Source organism: Formica exsecta, unplaced genomic scaffold (assembly GCF_003651465.1).
Source record: "Formica exsecta isolate Colony F162 unplaced genomic scaffold, ASM365146v1 scaffold667, whole genome shotgun sequence".
Lineage (NCBI taxonomy): Eukaryota > Metazoa > Arthropoda > Insecta > Hymenoptera > Formicidae > Formica > Formica exsecta.
In genome coordinates, this window is record NW_021853430.1 from 311,238 (window position 1) to 338,341 (window position 27,104).

Here is a 27,104-nt window from a genome sequence, read left to right on the forward strand (position 1 = left end):
TCGCTGTTTCCCTCAGGTTCGTATTTTCAATCTTCTCTAACAGTCAGCTTTTATCATCTCTTTCTGTATTACACATGATTTAATTTTTAATTTAATTCTGTCTCTTATTCATTCATTAGTCTTGCTCTTCGAAAACTCTAGCTATCCTTGAAAGTAATATTTTCGCTATAATTTGCCAGGTTCGAACTTCCATCGTGGATACCACTATTCTGCATTGGGACTCATGTAGGTGCGTCTATGATTGGCTTCCTCACATTACCGTGGGTCATGACCTCGGAGTTGTATCCGTTAAGATTCAGGGGCAGCTTGGGCGGTCTTACGACCAGCATCGTGCAAATACTGACGTTCGCCACAATAAAAATGTATCCGGATCTAAATACAATTGTCGGTCTGGAGATTACGATGTGGATATTCGGCGCGGCCGGTCTATTAGGTGCAATCTTCGCCCTAACGATATTGCCGGAGACTCGAGGACGTAGTCTCGACGATATCGAAATGAAGTTCTCCCGCAAGTCGAATAGCTCAACAAACGCTTGCAAGGCTTTTTCCAACGTGTGGTCGCAGCCGAAGAACATTACCCTCAAGCGATTCGTATCGATCTCGGAGGACAAGCAATCGAATATCGTCACGAACGCGTATACTTACGACAACTTCTGTCTGGAGTTGTCGCCAGAAAATCTGGAAAAAAATACCAAAATCCTCGAGAAAGAACCAACTCAGGATCAACGAGTTGTAACCAGTATCGCAATCGAACACGCGTATATTTAATAATAAGAAATTCGAAGAAACTTTTTTTTACATGGAGAAATAATTTGTATGTGATTTTACGATATGTTAAGTTATATATATATATATATATATATCTTTCTCTCTTCTTTGTAGAAAAATCGTATTTACAAATAATATTATGTAAGAACCGTACAGAGATACATGTATCAACTTTCGCGGATTTCTCAATCTATAATTCTTTTCTTTTCTTTAAGAATATAATATATTGTAAGTCGAACTCGTATAACCGCACCGCACGAAACGTTTATATATAAGCTCGTTTAAGAATAGCGTAGTGTAAATTCGCGAAAATTCCAATCTCAAGATGTATGAAAGTAATCGTGCGTATTGTTAAGAGAATTACTCGTTATTAAATATAATAAATGTTAGTTTCTCACTTTCACCGACTTCGCGTTTGGTTATTACAGATATTACAAATCGATATTTACAGTTCAGTGCATAAGAATAGATTATTGAGTGTGCGTCAATTCCATCTTTCCACGTTGACATTTTACTCTCTTATCAATTCCTTAATTTAATAATTCTCTTAACCCCTCAAACACTCATTTAATAAACATTGTACACGCGGCAAAGTGTCTTTCTCTAAATTGTTACATAGTTAAAAAAATAATGTAAAGCAATATACAAAGCTTAAATCATATGAGAGAATTAAAAATTGATGTTATAAACTTGCATAGATTATCAATTACAAATAAGTAACATTTCTTTTCTTTATATATGTAAAAGAAAAAATACTACATTTATGTAAATTGCTAAAAAATACACATATATACATACATATATATATATATATATATATATATATATATATATATATATATATATATATATATATATATATATATATATATATATATATATATATATATATATATATATATATATATATATATATATATATATATATATATATATATATATATATATATATATATATATATATATATATATATATATATATATATATGTATGTATATATGTGTATTTTTTAGCAATTTACATAAATGTAGTATTTTTTCTTTTACATATATAAAGAAAAGAAATGTTACTTATTTGTAATTGATAATCTATGCAAGTTTATAACATCAATTTTTAATTCTCTCATATGATTTAAGCTTTGTATATTGCTTTACATTATTTTTTTAACTATGTAACAATTTAGAGAAAGACACTTTGCCGCGTGTACAATGTTTATTAAATGAGTGTTTGAGGGGTTAAGAGAATTATTAAATTAAGGAATTGATAAGAGAGTAAAATGTCAACGTGGAAAGATGGAATTGACGCACACTCAATAATCTATTCTTATGCACTGAACTGTAAATATCGATTTGTAATATCTGTAATAACCAAACGCGAAGTCGGTGAAAGTGAGAAACTAACATTTATTATATTTAATAACGAGTAATTCTCTTAACAATACGCACGATTACTTTCATACATCTTGAGATTGGAATTTTCGCGAATTTACACTACGCTATTCTTAAACGAGCTTATATATAAACGTTTCGTGCGGTGCGGTTATACGAGTTCGACTTACAATATATTATATTCTTAAAGAAAAGAAAAGAATTATAGATTGAGAAATCCGCGAAAGTTGATACATGTATCTCTGTACGGTTCTTACATAATATTATTTGTAAATACGATTTTTCTACAAAGAAGAGAGAAAGATATATATATATATATATATATAACTTAACATATCGTAAAATCACATACAAATTATTTCTCCATGTAAAAAAAAGTTTCTTCGAATTTCTTATTATTAAATATACGCGTGTTCGATTGCGATACTGGTTACAACTCGTTGATCCTGAGTTGGTTCTTTCTCGAGGATTTTGGTATTTTTTTCCAGATTTTCTGGCGACAACTCCAGACAGAAGTTGTCGTAAGTATACGCGTTCGTGACGATATTCGATTGCTTGTCCTCCGAGATCGATACGAATCGCTTGAGGGTAATGTTCTTCGGCTGCGACCACACGTTGGAAAAAGCCTTGCAAGCGTTTGTTGAGCTATTCGACTTGCGGGAGAACTTCATTTCGATATCGTCGAGACTACGTCCTCGAGTCTCCGGCAATATCGTTAGGGCGAAGATTGCACCTAATAGACCGGCCGCGCCGAATATCCACATCGTAATCTCCAGACCGACAATTGTATTTAGATCCGGATACATTTTTATTGTGGCGTATATATATATATATATGATTTAGGAAATATTTTTAAATCAATATAATTATATAATTTACAATCATTTAGTAAGTATGAGTTAACCGTATCTGTACCTGAACTGTTATTTTTTTCATAATTTGATAGATACGTCCGACTAGTTTGAGGATAGTAATTTGGGCGTAATTTTTTTTACGAGACAAATAAGAATACACATGTGAGGAGGTGTATCCGTAAAATCTATATACGATATACGAAAGGGATGAAACATTTTCTTCTTTGTTTGAAACCTTTTCGACATTACGAGAAATCAGCTTCTCTCATTGCGAATCATCTTCTATAATGCAATTAGAAGCAGTTCAGTACTTGTGATAATACGATATAATAATCATGTACGTGAACGAGGATTTAGAGATATATATCTGTCACGGATCGTATAATGAAAAGTAAGAACAAAGAAATGCTGAGAAACGCGAAAAGCGAGCTTGTTGGTTTTACGCGAAACATTTTGTTTTCCAACGAGACAATATCTAGACATAAGTTAGAAGCGAGACCAAAAACTAAAGGGATACTAACGCTAACTCGTAAGGATTGTGATTAAATTTACTGGTACTGCATTATAATAGCGTGTGTGGCGCATTTAATACAGAGAAGCAATATATATATATATATACTTTTTGATATTTTCAGGGAGAGTACTTGCCCTGTGCAATCAATGTTTTTCTTCAAATGTTTCGCGCGCGTGTAGGACGCGCTTGTGTATTTAAATGTGTATAGGGACCAAGACATTGGTTGATGTCTTTTCAATGAAAAATGAAAAAAGGAATCACACTTTACCGCGAATACAGAAACTTTCAGAGATGGTGAACGTAAAAATTTATATACCAACGAACGATTTTTAAGGAGAAATTTTTCTGGGCGGAGGAGCACGTTTTTTTTTTTACGAGTTTGAGAGTAAAGTATATGACATATATATCATACGTAAAATTGTCTCTTTTAAACTGGGAATTGAATTGCTCTCTCTTTTCGAATAATGTTTATCGTATGGCGAAAACAAAATTTCAGTATGTAAAGATCGAGGAATAATCGGAAACACTCGAGATGCGGATCAAAGGCGGAGAACGAGGAGAACGAAAAAAAAAAAGAAACTTAACGCTGTTATGATTACTCTCTCAATCACAGCACTGTGATACAGATAGCATATTACTCCTTCGATGACATATCAACTTAACAATCCTTTTACATATATACATATACATTATACATTATACATATACGCGATATATATATATAACACACATATTTTGGGCAATATTTATACATACAAATATATATGTTATACACAAATGTGTATACCAATGCACTTTCAATATTTTTCATTTTAAGCACGTGGTTTTTCAATGCAAAAAATTAACTAAATGTATGCGCATATATAACAGAGATATCCGTATCGTATCAGTGATTTTGAGGACAGCTCGAATCCAGCACGAATATGTCATATTAAGCTGCAATGGCTCGCAATTGATCGGTTGTGACTAGCTTAATCGAATCAAGAGCTAATACAGCAATCATTCAATAATCCTTCGCAGTAAGAATTGCAAAAGCTGTTCCATGAGTATTATCTCATAGAGTTCGATTTATTTCTTGCCCTCGTTCACGCTGAGAGCAACAATCGTGAAGCCGCGTTATTATTCTTAATGTGGCTTCGCACATGTCACGACTGATCTTTATTAGTATTCTACGACTTGCCACCTGCCTCGATCGCACTGCAATCGTCGGATATACGATAAATAATAATCAGTGCTGTCTATCGCCGTTGTTTCTATAGCGTCACTATCTCCTCGCCGTACTGTCTATCTGTCCTATCAGTTTATATCGACTTTATATTTACACATATTACCGTAAACAATGGGCAAAATGATACACGTAACTTTCTTTTTTCTCTGTCTTTGTATCTTGAGATGCATGGAGAACATATCGCGAAAAGAGAATTATTCAAATGTCTTAATGATGTTATAAAGAAACTTATTATGTAAAGGTACTACTGATTAGTGATCGAAAAAATATGATGTTTGGATTATTAATTTCTGTTTTGTATTAATCTGATATCTATTATATATTTTCCACATTAATGAACATATACCGTTAATTAATATTTTTGTTAAATATCGCATGTACATATATATATATATATATATATATATATATATATATATATATATGATGTACATGCGATATGTGCGTGTGTGTGTGTGTACACTTACTAAATTATATTAACCATTAGAAATGATGCGTTTTTATTTATAGTATTATTGCTGCAGTCAAAAGAGCAAAGCATTATTTTTCGATTAGAATTTTTTGGAATTAGTAAGGAGAGAAACTTAAGAAATATTGCTGTTTTTATACGAAAGTGGTATATTATTTTGCCCAGTTGCCACGGATTCTTACACTAACAATAAGTGAAAATACTTGTTCGTAGTTTGAAGTGTGATATTAATTAATGCATAATCCGAAGGTTGACACATATATTTAGCATGTTCGTAATTTTTGCGTGAAACTGTTGTTTGTTTACAGTAGGTTCCGGATAAGTTTGGCAGTATGAGGGGAAATTTCAGAGAAACAGTTATTTATTCGGTAACTCCCCTATAACGAATGGGACTGCTCAATTTGCACTTGTGTTTACGCTCAAGCATGCGCGATTAAACTCGCCATCACGTGTCTTGCCCATTATGATATGATATTAGTGTGGGTGAAAATACGTAGAAGAAATATACGGGAAATACTAGGAATGATTAGAGAATACCAAAGTTATCCGAGGCGAACTTATCCGGAGATTATGCTGTACATGAGAAGTTTTTCACGACTATAATATTAACTCAATTATTAAGCGGATATGCAGGGTGCATTCACTTCTCACGTGTCGACATAAAAGATAGCTGTCCTTGGATTAGAAATAAATTGCGAGGTATTACTTGCGTAATGGAAAGAGAAGGATATATATGGTATTGCAATTATATCTAGATATATCATTACTTTTGCAGGCGAAAGTAACGAGAGATGAGACAAAAATTATTAAAGACAGGAATGTTTATGCGCGAGAAGCACAGTATATAACTGGAAAGATTTGTGAGCAAACTTAGGATCTTTTTCGACAATTTTTAGATATCTATTGTGTTGTTTGAGAATTTTTTTCGCTGACATTTTCTAAGGTACAACCATCTTCTGAAACAACACAAATGTTTGATAAGACTCTTTGATTTTTATATTAACCACAGTTATATCCCAGTAACTCAGAATCCCAGTGTGCTGATATATTTCTGTCTTCATCCCTTTTTTTGTAAGCAGAAGAAAGCCAAGAAATCAACTTTTCTTTATGTGTATCCATTTTAATCGTAAATATCGTCGCAAATTATAGAGGAGAAGGAAAGAAGTATGGTCGATTAACTCTGGAGTGTACTTTTTGCAAAAATATTCCACTCCAATTAACTTGGTACGATTGGGGGAAAGATACGGGGTTCGTGCTACGTAAAGTATCATCACGTTATTGGTAATTAATAACAGTGATCGGTAATCCGAGAAACGATGATAACAATAAGAGTGAAACATCGCAGCCGCGCAAAATCTCGATAACGAGATGTCACTTTTTTTGCCGACCTTGTTATTACATAGATGAAGGAATGTAATAAAATTTTGAACAACTGCTCACACATATCGTCGAAGTTACGACGAGTTCATCGTTCCTGCTAATGTTTATAAATTATTATCCAATCTTCTCGACGCGTATTTCACAGATAGCATAGTTGATAGCAACGTATATATCTACAGTTATGAGATTTTATATTAAAAATAATGGACTTATATACGCGAGTTACTAGAATTCGACATTATTATAACGATGATATAAAAAAGTTTCGCTTTCTTATGATAAATGCCAAATTAAAAAAAAAAATATTGCGCATTTTTCTGAAAGCGAACATATAAATTATATAATAACGATATAAACGATAATGATAAAGTATATGGAGCATTTACATAATTCGTTTATATATGCAAAAATATTATTAAAGAGTTTTTGCTTCATAATAAAATAAGTGATCTATTTAGGTACAAAGTATATTCACAAAAAAAAAAATGCAAATTATAAATTTTTATGTTAATGCATGCAAAAAATTTTAATTATTTAGTTTTGGTAAATTAATATCATATATGTGTGCAATATAATTAAAAAATATTTTTTGCGTTTGTATTGAAAAGTTTTCAAAAAGAGTTTCTCATTATCCAATTAATGAATATATTTTTAAGGTTGAGGGTATATTCAAATTAATGTATACGTTATTGGGAAAGATTAAATTTGTAAAGATATATACACACTATGCGTCATGTCAATATATACATAAAATAGCAACAAATAACATAAAATATTCTTATATGGATCTCAAATGGAGCAATGACACGCAAGCCGATATTTAAAACTTACATATATATATAAATATTTGACGTTACGTATAGTGTGTAATAATTTCTTAAAAAGACGTTTTATCGCGCGTCTCTCTTTGGCTTTTTGAAGAGAAATCTGAATAAAGCGATTATTCAGTTTGCGATCAATCAACAAATGATTTTTATAACTGCGAAAGTGATGTATGTAACATAATTTCAAGAAACTTTTCATTATTAATTCTATTGGCTGGATAAGAGTAAAGACGTCAAATAATAGGCAGCTCGATAATACGTAAGCAATTTATAGAACTCGTCAAAAAAGTGCAATGATCAATATGCATTATACGAATGCGAACACACAGTACGAACAGAGATTTGTGATTGTGCCAAGAAATAGAGATATTTTTTATACAAATTGGTTATATAGTCTTCCGCAGAGTGTGACGTTGCAACTCTTGATGGAATGCGAAATTAGTGTGTAGACAATCTGACTATAAAAGTAAACTGTTTCGCGCTGATGCATACAGCGAAGAAGAAATTGGACGTACTTGAGATATCGAACGGGATATTTTGTCCCAATTAAATATTATACGTCGAAAATGAAACGTCTTTCTCTCATTAGAATTATAGAATCGCGTCTTCCCCTCTTTGACTTCTCTTCTGCCATATTTCTAATAAAAAAATAAAAAAAAGAACGAAAATTTTTCATACAATATAACAGTGATTTTATTTTATGAATTTGATTGTCTTATATTGTTACTCACATTTTACATTCTATTATTTCCTTAAATTATTATTACTATTTTTTTTTTTTTTTTAAAGAGTCGGATGAGCAACTTTCGGCATAAATTCAAAAGTAAGAGGCTTAAATGGCTCCCTTTTATTATGCATAATTAATACGATATTCTCTGTTAAACTCTAACACAAGAAGAGCATTGACGAGTGAGATGTACTTTTCGAAGACGTTTTATTTTCATCTTCCTGCAATAGTTTTGATACCAAATGTTTTAGCTGGTATTTATATAAATATACACACATCTCTTTACTACTATATGATGCGTTATTACACGATTACACATACGTAAAAACGCGTATATTCTATGCGTAAATATTACAGAATGTTGCGTATTGATCGAATACGAAATATCCTGTATATGTACTATATATAATATGTACATATATACATATATATTACGACGGGATACGAATAATCAGACGTTTATAATACCATGTAATGAATGTGTATGACAAGATATATATATAATATAATCGGTATTATTGTATTCACCGCGCCACCCGCTAATGCCCGAAACAGAAAAAAGTATTAACGTTTTCAAGATCGTTACTGTTTGTGAACCTTCTTCTTTGTAAGACACATAACGTTGTCAGAGATATGTAAAGGAAGTAAGAAAAATAAAGTCAGATATACATATAACGAAACGAGCATACTATTTTATTTTATTTCGGGTTAATTCACGCACCAGTGTGCGCATGACTTCTATTGATTAATTATTATTAATATAACTTAAGTGTAAGTTGTGAGAATAGATCAACCATTATTAATAATTTAAGTTTATAAATTACGAGAATATTTATTAAATAATGCACAAATAACGATTACGAAAATAGAAAAATATGAGTGGTATAAAAATGGTGTATTTTATTCACGAGCCTTATTTGTACTACAACAATTATATTAAGAATATATATAGTATTATAGCGCTAAGTATTTTTAGCTTATTGTTAGCGCTGTGACGCGCGAATGCACGAAATAAATACATGTACATGATCTTAAAATCTCAAAAAGTATATCGATTAGTATAACATTTGCCAAAGAGTATATAAGAGTATTATTTTATTCATTTAAATTACTTTAATATATACGCACTTTCTCCTCTATTACACACATTTGATATCATTCTAAATATACGATAATCGTGTTAAAAGATAAAGTCTATATATACTTTCAAACCAGCGAATATATTCCAATGATTTAAATTATATATATACACATATATATATATTGTTTTCTTTTCATGAACTAATACTTCTTTTCATGAATAAAAATTTATATGAATGATTATAATGATGAATTTATATGAATGATTCAAACAAGGATGATTTTATTTTTATTTTATTTTATTATTTTTTATCGTATATTGTGTTTGCAAAAATAGCTGTCGGATTAAAGCGAAATCTTGCACAAATCACTTTGATAGATTATAATAAATGAAAATGTACTAACAACAAAAAAAAAGAAAATTTTTTTATCTATCATGCGCACATATGTATAAGAGCATGAATTTTCTTTTGTTAGAATTTAATCGTACTTTTCTCGGATGATATTCTTTCGTTTACAAATATCATTGTTCTAGTTTATTTTACTATAACATAGTAAATAATATGAACGATACATAAATATGCTTTTCATAAATATTTATAAATATGCAAAAAAATCTTACATAAACACATATAAACATATATACTTTGCATATAAAACTTCAATATATGAAAAATATTTGGTACATGTAAAAAAAATTAAAGATATTTCAACAAAAGGTTAACAGTAATAAATATTAACAATCTCTAAATTGAATTGAATGGAGAGAAGATTCTTCCAATTAGAGAATTGATTTGTACTGCATTTTTTAGAATTTTGCATACGATTTTATCTAGCGGGACGTTCTCACACTTACGCTGTGTTATTTGGCGATCAGCCAGCGAGAAAACAATTGGATCACTGATAACGGTCCCGCGTTGATGGTTGCACCTTGATTCGTCGCTTGCGCGAGGTGCGTGGTGAACGCGATGTCACTCGAAACTCTAATGGTAGATCGTAACAGCGGCAGACACAGCAGCTGGGAAACTTGAACCAATCGCTGAAGATTCCGCGACATTCGTTGTTGGGATCGTAAGCCAGCAGCCGGTGCAGCCGATACTGCTGTTCGCATCTGCATCCGTCACGACAGTACATTTGCTTGTTCTCGTGCCTACAATCGACAATCGGAAATTCAAGGGACAGAAAAATAAAAAATGAATGAGAAGTAAGAATTCGATGAAGAATGGACAAAACACTTGCTGAAAAGTTTTTCTCTAGTACTAAAATACTTTATTCATAGATCAGAAGTAGATGATTCAGTCTAAGGGGTAAAACATTTTATTATTTAGTCATTTTAAATCTTATTTGAGATTTTAAGCATTTTAAAACCGTGTTTGTCGATCTAGATGTATAATCCTGGCATATCATACACAAGATTCTTTTTTACATTTTTAGGCAGTTTAAAATCATTTTAAGTAGCTGACAAATAATATTTTTTATGGATTTATTTTTTGTTTCTAATATTTCCAAGAACGATGACACTTACGTGCACTTCTCCCAATGTACGTACTGCTCGAAGGGATAGAGATTGAGAAGAGCTAAGACTTCGCCACGAGTATTGTTGGCCCAAAATGGTGCTACTACTTCTTCCTTGACGGGGCAAGCATTTCTACACAAATAGTAAAAGTTAGCGATTAGATGAATTTACGTCCTTGTAAGTCTCTCATATTTAATATTAATTATATATTATTTCTAGTTTGATCTTTTTTTTCCCCACTTCTCTAAAAACTTTGTTAATTGCGTTATATGTAATTTTTGATATATAATTTCTTCTCTTTAAAAATCTAAATAAATTTTTATATAAAAATCTTTTTATAAAAATTTAATTAAAATTTCTTTAAATAAAAAAATATATATTTTATTTTAATTCTTTGTTTAATTTAATAAGCTAGAATTTTTATTATAAGAATGAATAAGTATGTGGAATTATTATACTCACACTCCTCTAAGCTTCAAGACTGGTTGCTCGTGATGATCCTTCGCAGCGACGTCCTGATAAAGTTGTCCACTGACACTTGCCGATGACTCGGCCACGCTCGATGGTCGATACTCGGGACGCGGTCTAAACTGTTGTTGGTCGTGGCTTGCTGCAGCTATTATTTCTTCGTGTACGGTTGTCTTCGTAGCAGCGTCAAGTACCTCCGCTTCCTCATCTCGATCGACTAGCGATTCCGTGGAGACGAAGACACTCGTCGTCGTCGTTTCGGCCAATTCCAAAGTCGTATCCTCCTTGATCGTTGTTTCTTCTGAATGTGCTATCACTTCTCCAAGTTCTTCCAGATCCTCATCGATCCTATCGTTCTGCCCGGGAATCTCGTTAATACTAAAATTCTGTTCTCTGACGATTTGAGCCACAGTGATGCTCGGCAACGCCGTCGTCGTCGTGTTATTCACCGCAACATCACTATCATCAGCTATCTCGACAGTGGTGTTTGAAAACGTTGGAGAAATTGATGTTACGAGAGATTGAATCTTGATCTCTTCCTGTTTCTCGTCCATGTTCGTTACAGTGGTGTTAGACACAGGCGTTGTGGAGGATGATGTATGCGTATCGAAAGTCGTGGCACTGGTCGTGGTCGACGTTGAAGATAAAGTCGAAGAGAGAATCTTCGTGCTCGAGGCAGTCGAACTGGTGGTCCGTTCAGTAGGCCTGAAGTGCGGCCTGGTGTATTCGCTGAGCTTCGGAAATTTGTTCAGTCGACGGGATTTGGCGACGGGATCGTTGAAAGAGCGGCTGGTGAATCCGCGACTCTCGTCCTCGTCTGCATTAAGCTTCGACTGAATGTCGTCGATCAGTTCGTAATCGTCTTCATATTGGAATTGTCTGAAAAGCACAGCACGCGATATGATAATTTATACTCATTCCCACAAGATAAATTAAAAAAAGAACTTTAAATATATTAAAGTAATTCAGAAATATTTAAAAATGGGAAAAAGAACTAGTAATAAAATATTGTCGAAAGAAATTGTAAGACAAAGGAAACCTACTTTATATCATCGGCGAAATGATGATGGTACTCGTCGTACTTGAATTCAATATCATTCTTCTCGAATTCCGCTCGGAGAATATTGATATAACTCTCGTCGCCGTACATGCGTCTCATCAATCCCTGATTCTCTTGCACGAATCGACGTACTGCGTGCCTGTAAATGAGCAACAGGGCATAATCTTGGTCAAATTGATAAATAACGCAGATTTTCCCTTACATAAAAGTCTAACTAATGTGAAAATTATATCATATATCTTGTTCCAAGTAATAACAAAGACAATACGAGTAATATGACAACAATATATAGAACATTAATGTTTAAAAAATAGAATCAACGTATTTCATGAAATGTTGTAATTTAAGATCATATATTTTTTGTACTTCCATGTACAGAATTTTCTTCTTTTCTCTTACTTCTCTACTTTAACTTATACGGGACTGACAAAATAAAAACAGAATTAATTACTCGAAATTAAGATATGTTAAAGTTATATTTTATGTTCGAAATAGAGAAATGTGTGATTGTGGAAAAAAGAGGATTAAAAAATTTTAAAATTAACCGTGTTGCTTTCGAATTTTAGATTTCAATTCTAAATTAGATATTTATTTGCTCAATCCTAATTTTACTTTTGGACAACATGTGATGCTGAAACTTTCGCCACATTACCGAGCGCGCGGACGCATACACACGAGCGTACAAATGTCGGACGGGCGAAAGTTGAAAGAATATCAATCATTAGGAGCGGAAGAGACGTATACGCAAATGGACATAGTACCAAGGGTATGTGCTACCGGCGATCGTGCACCAATTCTGTCGGCGAAAGTCACAGGGTAGATCCTCATGGTGCGCGCGTCCAGCGCGCGAATACGGCTTGCTACAGGCCGAAGACGCGTCGTATCCGAACGTGCTCGGCCCGCCACCGCTGCCTTGACATTTCGTCAACTGCAATGCAATGACCTGCAACAAAAATGGTCAAATACCTTACTGTGTAATTGAATCTATTTTTATTGAATGATTTTATAACTTGAAATCAAGAAGGCCAATTAACGAGCTACCGCGGTTGACAATATGTGTGCGTTTATTAATTATATTATAATATCATATGTGCTAAATCCAGACGTTTCGATCTCCAGATTTGAGATCTTTCTCAGTGGCGAAAAAACGCAATATAAATTAAAACTCGAAAAATTCATCGCAGTTTAAAAATAAAAAAAGTAACTCGAATGTAAACAAAAAGATTAAAGTGACATATCGGGCCAGTGTAGAAATTAAAGTAAAAACTTTATTAGACAAGCTAAACGATTTTATTTGTGCGTTTGTTTTCTCTTCTTAATAAAAATTAATGTCGATTAATAAAACTAAATCCATTAAATTGATTAATAAACAAATTGATACTTGAAAAAAGATGAGTAAAGATTCTAATATGTGATTAAAGAAGCTTTCGGTTCTGTTGAACCAGAGATCGACATTAAGAGATCGTTGAACCTCTTCCAGTTTTTTTATCTTTATCTGTTCACTTTAATCCTTGGAAGAAAAAAAGATTGAAAAAATAAAGAAAAAAAGTTCGAATTGAAATTCACACGTTATAATAAGTTTGTTTCATATTTCACACAGATTTGATAATTATTTAAATGACTAAGCGGAATTAATTAGAAATAATGATAGGCGTAGAATCAAATGACAATTAAAACCAAACAACCTATAAATCAATCAATCCCATAGAAACGAATACCTCTCATCTTCTTTCGATTCATCCATCTCTTACAAGCAAATTAACACGCGACGAAAACACTTTGTTCACTTATTTTCACAGAAAAGGGAGGGAATAGAGTTGAGAGAGCTGAAACAGGAGCTCACCTGAAAGACGAAGGGCGCGATCGCTCTCATAACTCGCTGGTCCAGCGGCTGGACCCGCGGTTGAACCGTGACAATCGACGACTCGAATCTTCCTCGCAAGGTCTCGGCTACGTCACCCTGCTACGCGCGAGGAACGACAACAACAACGGCGGCGGCTGTCGATCTCATTGACGGCTTCGATGACGAAGGTGCGGCGCGGCAGAAGGTGCGAAAGGCGCGCGGCTACATGACAGACGACAACACGCATCTACCTATCTACCCACCGTGCGCAAGCAGGCCGCTTTCATTACTGTCCGTAATCAGCCGCGGTCCGGTCCGGTCGTCCGCCCATACGACCCGTACCAATGCTTCTCACGTGGAAGAAAAAGTGTAGCCCACCGCGTACGGGAGAGAAGATGCTATACGGTAAGCAGTGGCGGCCGATCATCTCGCCTCGCCCACGTCCTGATTCCAGTGGTTTCCGGTCGGACAGAAGAGTAGACGAAGCGACCAGAAGACAGCAAGCGTCCGATACTCCTGTTTAGATAATTTACGAAATAGAATTAAATGTTTAAATAGCATCAGGGCGATGATATGTAATCTTTTTAGAAACATTGAATCGCATATTTTACAAATTCCAAATGGAAGATGATGAATATTTTCGACCCATAGAGTAGGAAATCATCTCTTTGATAGAGCTTGGTGTAATCTTTATGTAAAATCGACTAATATACATTTTACACACAGACCCTACTGAATACTCGGCCCTGGACGAAAGGAGAGTCCAGGGGAAAGACGCAAAACGAAGAGAAGACGAAGGTGGAGAACCGAGAGAGCGCGACTTCGCCGAGAGTAGGTCACGCCGACGGATACCGTTATAGTTGCCGTCGTTGATCTGTGTCACGAGGACCCCGCCAGTGACGTAGCCTGGGTTGCGACGTTACTCCTGAACACGAAGAAAGATTCGTATTCTTGCCCAGGAGAGAAACACTCGTCCCCTTCCCTCCTCCTGCCAATATTTTAAAAACTCCAATCTCAAAATCGCGCGCGCGTGTTTATCATGAACTCGCGCTGCTTTTAAATTTCCGTTACCGGAATACCTGAAGAGACAATACGGTTTCTCATCGATATAGCTCCACGTGGTATCTCATCCACGTCGAGGAGATGAATCTCTCGAGCGTGGATCGTCATCGCATAAATCGCGTGGTCGACACATGGTCATTGCTTTTCAGGAAAAGTCAACAGCTACGCCGATGAGCGCGTATATTTACAAAAAGACGCTCGGAGAGACGGTCGTGTAAATGGCGATTTAAAGTTTACAGCGAGACTCGCGCCGCGCGCGGTCTACTAACCTCGAAAGCACTGTCACTGCATCAATAAGTGACTCTTTCACTGAATTTTCTCGCTTATGAAGGCGCCGGCGATGCTCTGGAGCCTTTCGTCAGTATATCTTCTCTCATGGATGTTTCGCTTTTGAACGAACGGCATATTGACGCATTTTTGGGGAATTCGGAGACAAAGCTTCTCTTTCTGAGTTCGCAATCGTCTCCGTGCAGTTTAGAAAAGATTTAGCAGAGTTTTCTTTTTTCTTCTAAATACTGCGATGCAATTATATCATCTTCGCAAACTCGATCCGCTAATTACAATCGATTAATGGTAACGCGATCGCGGTTGAAGATGATAACGGCATTCCGTTAGCTTCGAATAGCATTGAATTATTGGAGCGTCGTTTTGCACGATTGCTGGTTGGTAAAATACCAGTTTGCTGGGATGCAAGGAACGCTGCTTCATACATGCTACTATATGTCTTCTCTCTTTCGTCTTTCGAAGCAAAAGGAAAGCTAGTCGCTAGTCATCGAGGCATCGTCTTGCAGTAACGCCCTGCTACAAACACACGAGCGTGCGTGTCAGTCGCTTTATAGAAAGGATATTACTCTAAAATTCTCTTTCTCCTTTACCTAAAAAAATAAAGAGTATTCTTAAACAAAATAAATCGATTGGTAAATCAAACTTAGAATGAAACCAAAATTAAATGAAAATTGAGAAGTGACTTGCTCGATCAAAATCAATCAAAAACATATATATATTAACGAGTCAAAGAGAAACAAATAGATGACAAAATTACTCAGTAAAGATGGATCGAATAGAGTAGAATTTCAATCCTAAGTGTATTTTTAAAAATGTATACAATATTAAAAATGGAAATTTGTCAAGTATACAAAATAAAGAGACTATCAATTTCCTCAATGTTAATACGACCAGAGTCATCTATATCGATTCTTTGCAACTCGCAAAGCAAAATAAACTTATCTTAAAATTTGTCAAGTATACAAAATAAAGAGACTTTATCAATTTCCTCAATGTTGTGGTAGCGTTATAGTTAAATCACTAGACTTTCCTTTTTACATCTATATCGATTCTTTGCAACTCGCAAAGCAAAATAAACTTATCTTCAGATGATAAATAAATTAGTTACCATTCTCGTTAGATAACATTGCAATCATTTTCTGAAGATTTTAATTTTCGATATTATCGTAATATATATTCTCTTGGAGGTTCGCTTTGCGACCAATAGAGCACGCTTAAGTCGAATTTTTAGAGATCAGTTTTGCACTGATTTTTCGCTTCAAGATACCTCAGGTCGAGCTCGACGTATAAATCACTATGGAAACGACAATTTGCGAGCTTCTCCTTCCCCTTCGCTTTCCATGACCTAGCGCTCTCTTTCTCTCTCTTTCTTTCTCTCCCTCGCTATCCCTCTTCTTCTCTATTTGCAACCGTCTTTAGAATCTTACCTCTCGACAGCGGTGCTCCGATTTTTCCTGTCAAACTCAAGTTTCGAAGTCATGATATATATTCTCGGGATTCTATAATCTATAATCTAATCACTCTCTCTAGAAAATATTCTAATTTAAAGATATCAATTTTTATCTAATCCAAAAAAAAAATAATTAATTTAAATCATTTTTAATCGATAATTGCGATTTTTCTTTTACACGAGAAATTGTTCTACATTGACTACGTGTCTTTTTTTGTGCGTTTCTTGTAAATTAAAGATTTTGGAATATTTCATCCACATAAAATGTTTGGGATTCATAATTATACGAGAGAATAAGTTTTTTATTTACGAAAACTGCCGTTGTGTCCTACTTTACGTCCGTAGCATTTTCCTGGATTAACGTCTACCTGTGTATTGCCTTTCTTTCCTTTCTTGTTATCACGAGAATTTTCTCGGTTTCTAGTGGCCCCCTTTAGAGTCCCAAGCGGTTCGCAACCGAATCTAGAAATTAAAATATTCGTGTATGATATTCATCACGTGATTTGTGATAATAAAATAATATTCAAGATGCAAAGCGTATTTAAAGTACGAGAAATAAACAATGCAATTTTTTGAGATATTTGAATTGTCTGAAAAGCACGAAATTGGAAATAAAAATTAGAAAATAAAAGACAAGACACATTCGTAGTTATATTTTTAAGATTGAAAATTCAACCGATTGAAATTATAACTATATTATTATTTGGATCTCTAGTCAAAAATAAAAGTGCAAACCTCTGTATTATTTGAATACGAATTGACAAAGTGACGGCGCATCTCCTTGGACGAATCACCGCTGCGATGGCTTTTCTCTCAGGATGCTGTGGGAGAAAGATAAAAAGAGATGAAGTTCAAGGTCACGCTCGCTATTGCGCAATACAATCGACATCCTATACCTGAGAATTCGCCAATATAAAACGTCATATTCGAACATCCAAAATACGATAGGACATATAGCGTACAAAAGAAATCGCATTAAACTTAAATCTTTAGAGCTAAAGAAATATATTACTAGAGGAACATTTTCAAATTTCATTTGCTGTTCTTTCCAAAGAAACTTTTATACATGTTCTACAATTCTCAAATCTTTCTCAACTCTTCAGTGAAATAAAGCAAAATTCCTCGAGTAATTTTTCAACTTTTTATTTTAAATATTTTTATTTGAAAAATAAAATAAATGCATTATTTTCTGATATCTATAATTTGTAGCGTCGGGAAACGTTTGACATAAAATTCCTATTTAAGAAAACAGGAAAGACGCAACCTTGTGGATTTTTGTCAACCAAGATTTTTTTTTCGTTTACAATAGTATAGAACACGCGACTAAAATTCTTCAAATTTTCATTTCAGGTAAGAAAAAAACGCGTTTAAAGCCGGCTTTATAGCAGTTTTGTTCTCGACAGTGGTGCTCATCTCGGCAGTGTTCTTTTTTTTCACAAAATCAGGACTCGAAATCACGTATTCGCTGAATTCATATTTTGACGCTACTGAGATGACTATAATACGATTATGTATAAGGATTATACTACTTTTTTTTAAAAAAAGAGAATCCCGGCATTCATCTCGCTGGTTCGCGGAAGCGGAGCGAGCGAGCGAGCACGTTTTATTCGAGAAAACGGCATCGCCTTCCGGTATAAGTCTCCTCTCTAACAACAAGAAAGAGAGAGAGACAGACAGAGACATTCTCTATCGCTCTCATACCAACATACACAGGCTGCTATCCAGAAACGTCTCTCAGCGGTCGCTTCGTTCTCCACTCTTCGCTTCGAAAATCGCATCTTTCTTTGTTGTGATCCCCGGACGCCTTGGGAAAAAGCGACCCTTCTCTCCCCTCCTCGTAAGGGCCCCACCGGGGTGGTAAGTGCTTGCCTGCGAAGCAGAGAAGAGATGGAAAGGGAGAAAGACGATGGGACGAGAACGACAAAGAGAGATCGCCGGGACCCCGAAGAGAAGGTGGGGAAGACAGGAGAGCGGCGCGAGCCCCCTTCTCCGATGAAGCCCCCCACCGTCAAGTGAGGCCGCTAATGCCATACCCGAACGAACGCATCACTCTGCTTTCCGGCTCCGTCAACGTCGTTTGTGTCCCCCTTGGACGTGAGAACGAAGACGAGGAAATTTCCGCGAAGATCAACTCGAGGAAGATTGGCGTCGAAGAGAAGAGGGAAGAGTCGTCCCGTTGCCGTCATCCATCGCCCGTCCAGCGGCCCTGGATGGGTTTGAATTCAGTCCACGTTTCACGATTGTATGCGTGACTAGATCCACACTCATCCAAGGATACTGGACCTGTCCTCTGGACCTCGGGAGACGAGGAGCGACCAACGTGCGCGCGTGTGGTGGACACCTGTTTCTCCTCTCGCTCTCTCTCTCTCTCTCTCTCTCTCACTCGTCTCGGAGAAGCCTCTTCTGGGAAACATGATATCGCGAGATAAATGAGAAAGACAAAAAGAGATATATTACATATATATATGTAAAAAAAAAAACATTCCGCATATATACCAAAGTTGCGTGTAGTGGTACTTTACCACGAGTACACGATAACGGTCGCACAGACGCGAGGTCGCGATTTCTCACGGATCTCCATCGCGCAGATTCGAAACCGGTATAATAATCTCCGCGCGCGCGCGCTCTCTCGTTTGCTCTCGCGCTCGCGCGCGCTGCCGAGACACAATGCCTAAATGGCGTCGCGAACGCGTCGAAGGACGTTCTAGTCCTTGGAATATTTAGCGACTTTCCGCGCGCGAGAGAGTATATATGCATATATATCTATACCTGCGTATATGTTTGAGGCTTCTCCTTTGTACTTTTTGTCGACGATGGAGTTTGGATTTCCACGCGCCATAAACGCGGGAGCAAATAAGATCCGTATCGCTGTTCGGTTCGCGCGACGTGATGGAAGCGCGGCTTTAGAAATCGAAATGTAACGGATTTTTCTTCATCTCGAGGATTCAAGGAGCTCGTGGAAGATTCGTCCGTTATGCTCCGAGATTAATAAGTTTTCGAGTTACAGGACGCGATTCTACACACTTTTATTTTAGGATTATAACGTGTGATTTATTATTACTTAAAAATTTTTATGACTGATCGCTCTCTCTCTCTCTCACACACACACACACACACATTTTTACGCAACTCGAATACATTTAATATCATACATATTAATTTTTCTCTTCGTTTTATGACTATATTAAGACGACGCATGTATGTGTACATGGATATATTTGATCGCGAAATGCGAATGCCGACGAAACTCGATGCATTCCTGAGTGCGGAGCCAATGGCCGTGGGATTCCCTTTCAGTTTCTTTGTGTGTGAACACCTGCCGCGCTTTCCCCTCCAGCCTTCTCCCCCTTTTACCTCAGCAGCGGCAACAATCCCGCCCTTAACCTCTCTCTCTCTCTCTCTTTCTTTGGTCCGCCGCCCTCCCGCCATCCTGCTCGAATAACTGTAAAAACTCGTCCGTACCCCCGAACACAAGCGAGATTTCCTTTACTCTCTGTACGCTCGAATGAAAAATCCGCCAGTTTTACCCTCACAATTATGCTCTTTAATGGTGGATTTATAATATACAGTTCATTTTTATTTGCTTATATTACCTTTGGATAAATAAATTATACATGTATATATATATAGAGAAAAAAATGATATTAATATATATTATAATAATTGATAAATTATTATATGTAATATATACTTTGTGTAATACATTGCTAAAGCTATTACATATGATACAAATTATGTATTTTGTAAAATAAAAAATATCACAATTCATCTCTCGTCTTGTTTGAATCGTTTACATAGAACACATTTTTAGTGATGCAAATTTTACTATACAGGCGTAGATCATGTGATGTATATATATAACGTCGATTATGGGAAATATTTTTTGCGCACATATAGATATATACAAGATTGACTTTTATATATCAACGAAGATAATCCGCTTTATAAAACCGTAGAGCCATTTTTTATAGACAAACAGATATATATTTTTTTTAGATCTCAGAGAGAGAGATTAAGAAAAAGAATTAATCGAGACTCGATTACGAAGGCTTCGGCATTCGTGGCAGGCTATTTGCAAAGACCGTTGATCCTTATGAGCTAATGTGGTATTGTATAATCGAAGGCATATTGACAAGATCGTTGAACAGCAGCGCGGACTTTAGATTTTCCCGGTTTCTACAAATCTATATCAAGTGCTCTGGGACTCTAGACTCAATTGCGCAATACGAGGATGCTCCTCCTGACCGTCCGCGTCTCCTCGCGACATATCCGGATCCGATCGAATTTCTTCCAACGCTTGCTTGATTTGCGCGTGCAACTGTCCAGCCACCTTGCGCACCGCTGTGTGATTCTGTTTGATCTGCTTCGCATATGAAAGCATACCGTCCCACGAAGCTGCGTTCGTATGCGCGAGATATAGTTCTCTCCATAGTTTAATACTGATTGGAGCGACGCTGGGCCAGATCACTCCAGGATTTGGTTCATATAACGGATTTATCCACTGTTCTAAAACGTCTGGTTGATTCATATACGACCATAAGCTGTAAGTTCTTTCTGATAACCGTAATTTTATTCTCTCTGCTTCCGAATCACCTGTAGAAACGCATAATACATTTGTGTATGCACGTTAAATAAAATTATATATTTTTTTAAATGATATAGAATTAAAACAAAATAAAAGTAATTTCTGAGGCAGAAATATACAATTTATTCTTTACATACCTAAAAATGTACCATATTCTGAGAAATAAGCGTGCTTGTACAATCTAATAAGTAGATCTACTGTGTACTCGAAACTGAATTGGAATTGATGATGCAATTGGTATAGGCAATCGAGGAAGAGCAAGAAGGTCGGCGCGTGCGTTGGATTTTGCGAATTCGAGGACTGATACGCTCCACAACGGGTTCGGCTGAAAAACTGATGGCCCGCTTGCAACCATTCTCGTTCTATGAGCGCCTGAAGTCCTCGTACCGTCCGACAATCGGGATTCAGTATCGCCTGGGCCAAACTAGTTACCACTAATGTAGAATCTCTACCTGTGCTGCCTGTAAATCAAAATTACGCAGAATTATTATTACATGATTAATATATATTTCAAAAGAGATGAAGATCTGATGGTAGTGTAAACGCGAGTCGCGCGAATTTATAAATTCCACGATATATATCAAAATATAATATTTATTATTAATATATACACACACCATGCACTAGCACAGCCGCGACTTCTTGATGCAAGCATTGCGCGGTGACGCAAGCTGCGTTTAAAGCACTTTGTACAGCGGTTAGCCAACCACTGCTATCCAATCGTGACAGCCACTGTGAAGTGGAACTATTTACATCATTGCAAGCTTCTATTAACTTGTTGAAACTATCCGCTAAATCGTGCGGTCGAGGAACTGGTTTATGTACTTTCCGCCATTGTGGATAAGCAGTGTCCATTTCCGTGCCTCCACCTCTGGCCCTGGCACTCTGCGCCTGACTAATGGATCTCGTGTCCACTATGTAACTGTAAGTAAGATTCACAATGACAGTAACAATTGTATCTGAAAATAATAGCTGTGATTTTTTAGATTGTCGTATATCAGTTATATTTACCCACGTCTTCCAGGACCTAAAACCGCATTCAAAAGTCTTTCATCCTCCTTACATCTCTTACCAGTAGCACCGCATAAAGGCTGACTGCTCCTCAACAGTATACTCTATGATGAATCGTGCGCACTCAAGTATATATTTTTATTTTATGATTTTAGAAGCACAATGCACTACTTACCCCTCCTTCGTGTCTGTAGCATAAAACAGGGAATCTTCCACCATCCCTAAAGCCCGCGGAAGCTATAATAATTTTGTCGTCCATCTGACGTGGCACTATGACAGCCGATGGATACGAATTGCACACCTTGTAGTCTCTATTTAAGTAACTGATGCGCCACTCGTCCCCGTGTGCTGCCAACAATCTGGACCACTCGGAGACAGGCGCGAACGCTGTCCATCCGTCCTCTATTTGCACTATAGCGTTGTTGGTTGTCCGTGGTCGAAAAAAGAATGGATATTGCAGAATTTGATCTGCAAAGTAAATGACAGAATTACATCCCATTTCCATGAATAATGTAAATAGCTCGATCAAGTTACCTAATGATATCAGCTTTTCTATGGATAATATGGCATTGATTAAATCATTAGTGGAGCCAATATCTAACTGAAGAATTTGAAAGTCCTTGCATTTTAATATTATGCTACCGCCTGGACTTTGAGTGTTCAGTTTCTTCTCTACGACGTCGATATTGCGGTTCATCAACTGGCGAGAAAAGAGAACATGATGAAATTGGACATTGATTTGAACCAATTATTTAGTAATAGCAGTAGTAATATCAGTAATATCAGTACCCTACCCAGAGCTCCTGCCCGTCGTCCTGTCTGGAATATAAAATGAGATTATGACTACTGATGCACAGTGTTCCATCCATGCTCTTGTTACTGCCATCGCTCCTGTCGATCAACATAACATTGTCGACCTGCGGGATCAATATGTTATCGCCGATATCGTCGCCCATATGGTCGCCCATGTTATATTATACAGTCTCGTACTCTTCTCTACGTGGCGGTCGACGAGTCCTTCGTCGATAGGCTACGAATACTTTGACGGAACAACATAACCTAGGGGACACCTCTACTTCATCGAACTGTCACGAGAGAATTTCCGAGGCATAATTATTTTCCGCCAGCCTCGATCTCTCTTCGAGTTTAATTGACGCTTCAGCGATCAATCTTCATTTTAATGCGCTATCCGTGATAATACTCATTTATCTCAAATTGACTAGATAAAGGTTCACAGATGTTGTATGTGCGACTGTTTACATCTCAGGGCCAATTTCACCAAGTTCGGTTAGATGAACCGACGGTTAAAATTAGCAGGTTGGCCAACAGAAAATAGAGGTGAAGGAAAACAACTAATCTATATATATCTGGATTGCCGATCGCCTTTGTTCTTAAGCCTATCACACACAAATTGGCATAGCTGCATATGCATAGCATAAGACCATTTGGACCAATGAGCATGCTATGTAAATCAATATGGCGATTTTATTTCGATGCTCATTGGTCCAGACGGTCTTATGCTATGCATATGCAGCTATGCCAATTTGTGTGTGATAGGCTTTAAGGGGTGCGTTTCGTTTTACGCATTAAGCGCATAGATCGTCTGGAAATCTATAATATATGTTACGTGAACTATAGGCTGCGTTCCGTTTCATGCATGATGCGCATAATGCATAAAGGAGCCTTTACATGGCAGCGTTAAGCGTCGAGCGTCTGCGCAGAGAATTGCGCAGAATCTAAAGGTGCCTTTACATGGCAGCGTCAAGCATCGAGCGTCTGCGTAGAAAATTGCGCAGAATCTAATTTCAGCCTAGAATCTATCTCTTTTAAATTCTGCGCATTTTTCTGCGCAAACGCTCGACGCTTAATGCTGCCATGTAAAGGCACCTTAATTTCAGCCTAGAATCTATCTCGTTTATATTCTGCGCATTTTTCTGCGCAGACGCTCGACGCTTAACGCTGCCATGTAAAGGCACCTTAACTTATCCATATTTAATATTCGGTAAACAACAAAGATAACTAATGCATCATGCATGAAACGGAACGCAGCCCATGAAAAACACAGGTATGCAACAAAAAATCTGTATATAAATAATAACCCACTCGGCATGTAATATTTCTGATACATTGCTGCAATATTCCACCTTTCAACAATATTACAGAAATATTTCACGACTGTGTCTGCAACATTTCTGCATTGTTTCAATGTGTCCGCAATCATTTCAAATGCAACCTTGCTAAAAGATTTCAGCAATATTTCGGTAATATCCTTTTTTTAAATTTAAATTGGATTTATAATATATCATATATAAATCCCGCTATACAATAAGAAAATTCTTGAAAACATCACCGATAAATGTTTTATAAAGATTCAAAGAGAGCAAACAATTTTAAATATAAATTCAATTTTATACATCTAATATAAAGATAATAACATGGAAATAAATGTAATGCAAAAACATAAGGATTACATACTGAAATAAGACACATTAGTTCTGACACATCAATGTTTTGTTTCAATTTTGATAATAACAGCAATAGGCTCAGAGTAAGAACAATTAAGTAGGAAAACTAACAGATAAAAGCCAAGGCGCAGGTGTCGCACTTATTATTGTTAAATTTTATTAAATAATGTGCATTAAAAATGTACGTTTTGAACCGTCTTTTGGTCCACCTTTGGCATGGATATAAATATATAAAGATTAAATTGGAATTTTAAAACTTGACATACACAATATTTGCAGTTGCAGTCAAATTCCAAATTGCTCTTATCTGCCAGTTTTCCTATTTAAATATTATTCTAGCTTTAGGCGAGACTTAAAACTTTTTGGTTTTTGGCAATAACCAATGCTTATTTGGCTTTCGGCTTTAGGCTATAAATTAATCAAATTAAATTATAATCTAAAATCTAAAACCACAATATATTTGAAAAACAACGATTTATATATAATATATATATACATATATAAATTCAAAATAAAAATATATAGAAATGACTTGGACGTGAAAGCGAGAGCTGAGATTAAATGTTTAGGAGGCAATCCGCTTTTGATAAAAGTTTTATATATATAAGTATTAATAGTAGCCATTTTGAGTTTGCACTTCCAAATACGCGATGATTATGGCAATTTGGGCAGCGATAAGGTGAGTAATAATATATCTACGACTTTATATATAATACATAAATAAACTAAAAAGAATTAAGGTAATTTTTTGTTATAGTGTAACAAAAGTAAGAGTTATTGCGAGGACTTGAGTGAAGGGAAATTCAGCTTTCCCATTATTGACTTTTCATTGACTTTTTCTCGACTTTTTATTGCCATAGTCTTGTAGTCTGCCTCACTTGGACAAATGAGATGGTCCCGCCAAAAAATATTGATATGATACACGAAACGATATTAGTAGCGAAGTAACAAATCACCAAGTCTAACAGGCACCCATAGTTGTTAATTTTAAATTTGTCTGATTTTAGTAATTTGGAGTTATTGGCTTTTTGTATATTTTATTTCAATTTCAATTTTAATCTTAATATTACTTCTAATTTTAATTTTAGTTTTAGTTTTAATTTTAATGTAATTATGATTTCAATTTTGAGTTTTGATTTTTGGATTTTAAATATGTTAATTTTTAAGAATTTTTGACTATCAATTTATTGTGAAAACATAAAAGAAACACACGACACAACACAAGACACAAATACATACAGACAGAATAACAAATGTAAAAACTGGAAGTCATCCAAAGCCGCAAGGCGCGGATTAATAATTAATAAATAAAAATAAAAACAATTGATTATTTTCCTTACATTTGACTGTGATTAATCAATTTCTTATGGCTTGATGCTTCTTCTTCTTCTTCTTTCTTTTGTATGGCCACTTCTGTTCTGAGGAATCGATCAGTAAATTCCGGCCAACAACTGGTTAAAGTAGGAATAAGATAGGAGAAAGTAAATCATGGTACTATATAGGTATATATGTATGAAAACCTGTTTTGAGGCATGTGGGAAGGATGGGCTTCTTCTTCTTATCGTGGCCACATCCGATCTAATTGGATCGGTATAATCCGGCCAAAAACAGGTTGGGAGTAACAAATGGGAGTAACAAATGGAAAAATTCCTCTAAAGGAGAGGAAGAAACTCAAAAATAAAGTCCAAAGGACACACGCGTAACGTGTCTAAACACGTCCGTTCCCGTCCGTGGGCGGCAACGGACTCCTGGCTTGATGCTTACTACACCTATTATAGATCTGGGCTAAGGATAAGGCTAATATTACATTTGCCGTACGACAAACTTTTTAAGCATATTGATTGGCTGCAAAATAGAAACTTTTTTGAGTCTCTAGAAATTAGCTAATCAATGCGCTTAAAAAGTTTGTTGTACGACAAACTTTTAAGCATATTGATTGGCTGCAAAATAGAAACTTTTTTGAGTCTCTAGAAATTAGCTAATCAATGCGCTTAAAAAGTTTGTTGTACGACAAACTTTTAAGCATATTGATTGGCTGCAAAATAGAAACTTTTTTGAGTCGCTAGAAATTAGCTAATTAATGCGCTTAAAAAGTTTGTCGTACGACAAATGTAATATCGGCCTTAG

At 35.7% G+C, this 27,104-nt stretch overlaps 3 protein-coding genes across 7 annotated transcripts; 1 reads left to right on the plus strand and 2 right to left on the minus strand.

Annotated features, from left to right (window-relative positions):
* The first annotated feature begins 267 nt into the window (after positions 1-267).
* Positions 268-768, plus strand: LOC115243022 (facilitated trehalose transporter Tret1-like). The gene has a single exon (XM_029819677.1). It carries the CDS (start codon positions 268-270, stop codon positions 766-768), a length of 501 nt encoding a protein of 166 aa, XP_029675537.1.
* A 7,409-nt stretch (positions 769-8,177) lies between these two features.
* On the minus strand, positions 8,178-20,299 carry LOC115243020 (protein spaetzle 4). 4 transcript variants are annotated; one of them, XM_029819674.1, is made up of 11 exons: positions 19,413-20,299; positions 18,950-19,319; positions 18,626-18,785; positions 17,652-17,737; positions 16,575-17,378; positions 14,383-16,056; positions 13,038-13,219; positions 12,260-12,415; positions 11,211-12,095; positions 10,758-10,880; positions 8,178-10,382 (listed from the first exon to the last, which is right to left on the minus strand). In XM_029819674.1, exons 6-11 carry the CDS (start codon positions 14,404-14,406, stop codon positions 10,130-10,132), a joined length of 1,623 nt encoding a protein of 540 aa, XP_029675534.1. In that variant the 5' UTR covers positions 14,407-16,056; positions 16,575-17,378; positions 17,652-17,737; positions 18,626-18,785; positions 18,950-19,319; positions 19,413-20,299; the 3' UTR covers positions 8,178-10,129. The 4 variants fall into 4 exon arrangements, with proteins under 4 accessions (XP_029675534.1, XP_029675531.1, XP_029675533.1 ...); XM_029819671.1 differs by having other exon boundaries at positions 14,120-16,056; XM_029819673.1 differs by lacking the exons at positions 16,575-17,378; positions 17,652-17,737; positions 18,626-18,785; positions 18,950-19,319; positions 19,413-20,299 and adding an exon at positions 16,224-16,368 and having other exon boundaries at positions 14,120-16,056.
* Positions 20,300-20,437: 138 nt separating this feature from the next.
* LOC115243019 (myotubularin-related protein 9) lies at positions 20,438-23,798 on the minus strand. 2 transcript variants are annotated; one of them, XM_029819668.1, is made up of 7 exons: positions 23,307-23,798; positions 23,047-23,212; positions 22,688-22,980; positions 22,513-22,616; positions 22,119-22,423; positions 21,639-21,962; positions 20,438-21,509 (listed from the first exon to the last, which is right to left on the minus strand). In XM_029819668.1, exons 1-7 carry the CDS (start codon positions 23,478-23,480, stop codon positions 21,106-21,108), a joined length of 1,770 nt encoding a protein of 589 aa, XP_029675528.1. In that variant the 5' UTR covers positions 23,481-23,798; the 3' UTR covers positions 20,438-21,105. The 2 variants fall into 2 exon arrangements, with proteins under 2 accessions (XP_029675528.1, XP_029675529.1); XM_029819669.1 differs by having other exon boundaries at positions 23,302-23,430.
* Positions 23,799-27,104: the final 3,306 nt, after the last annotated feature.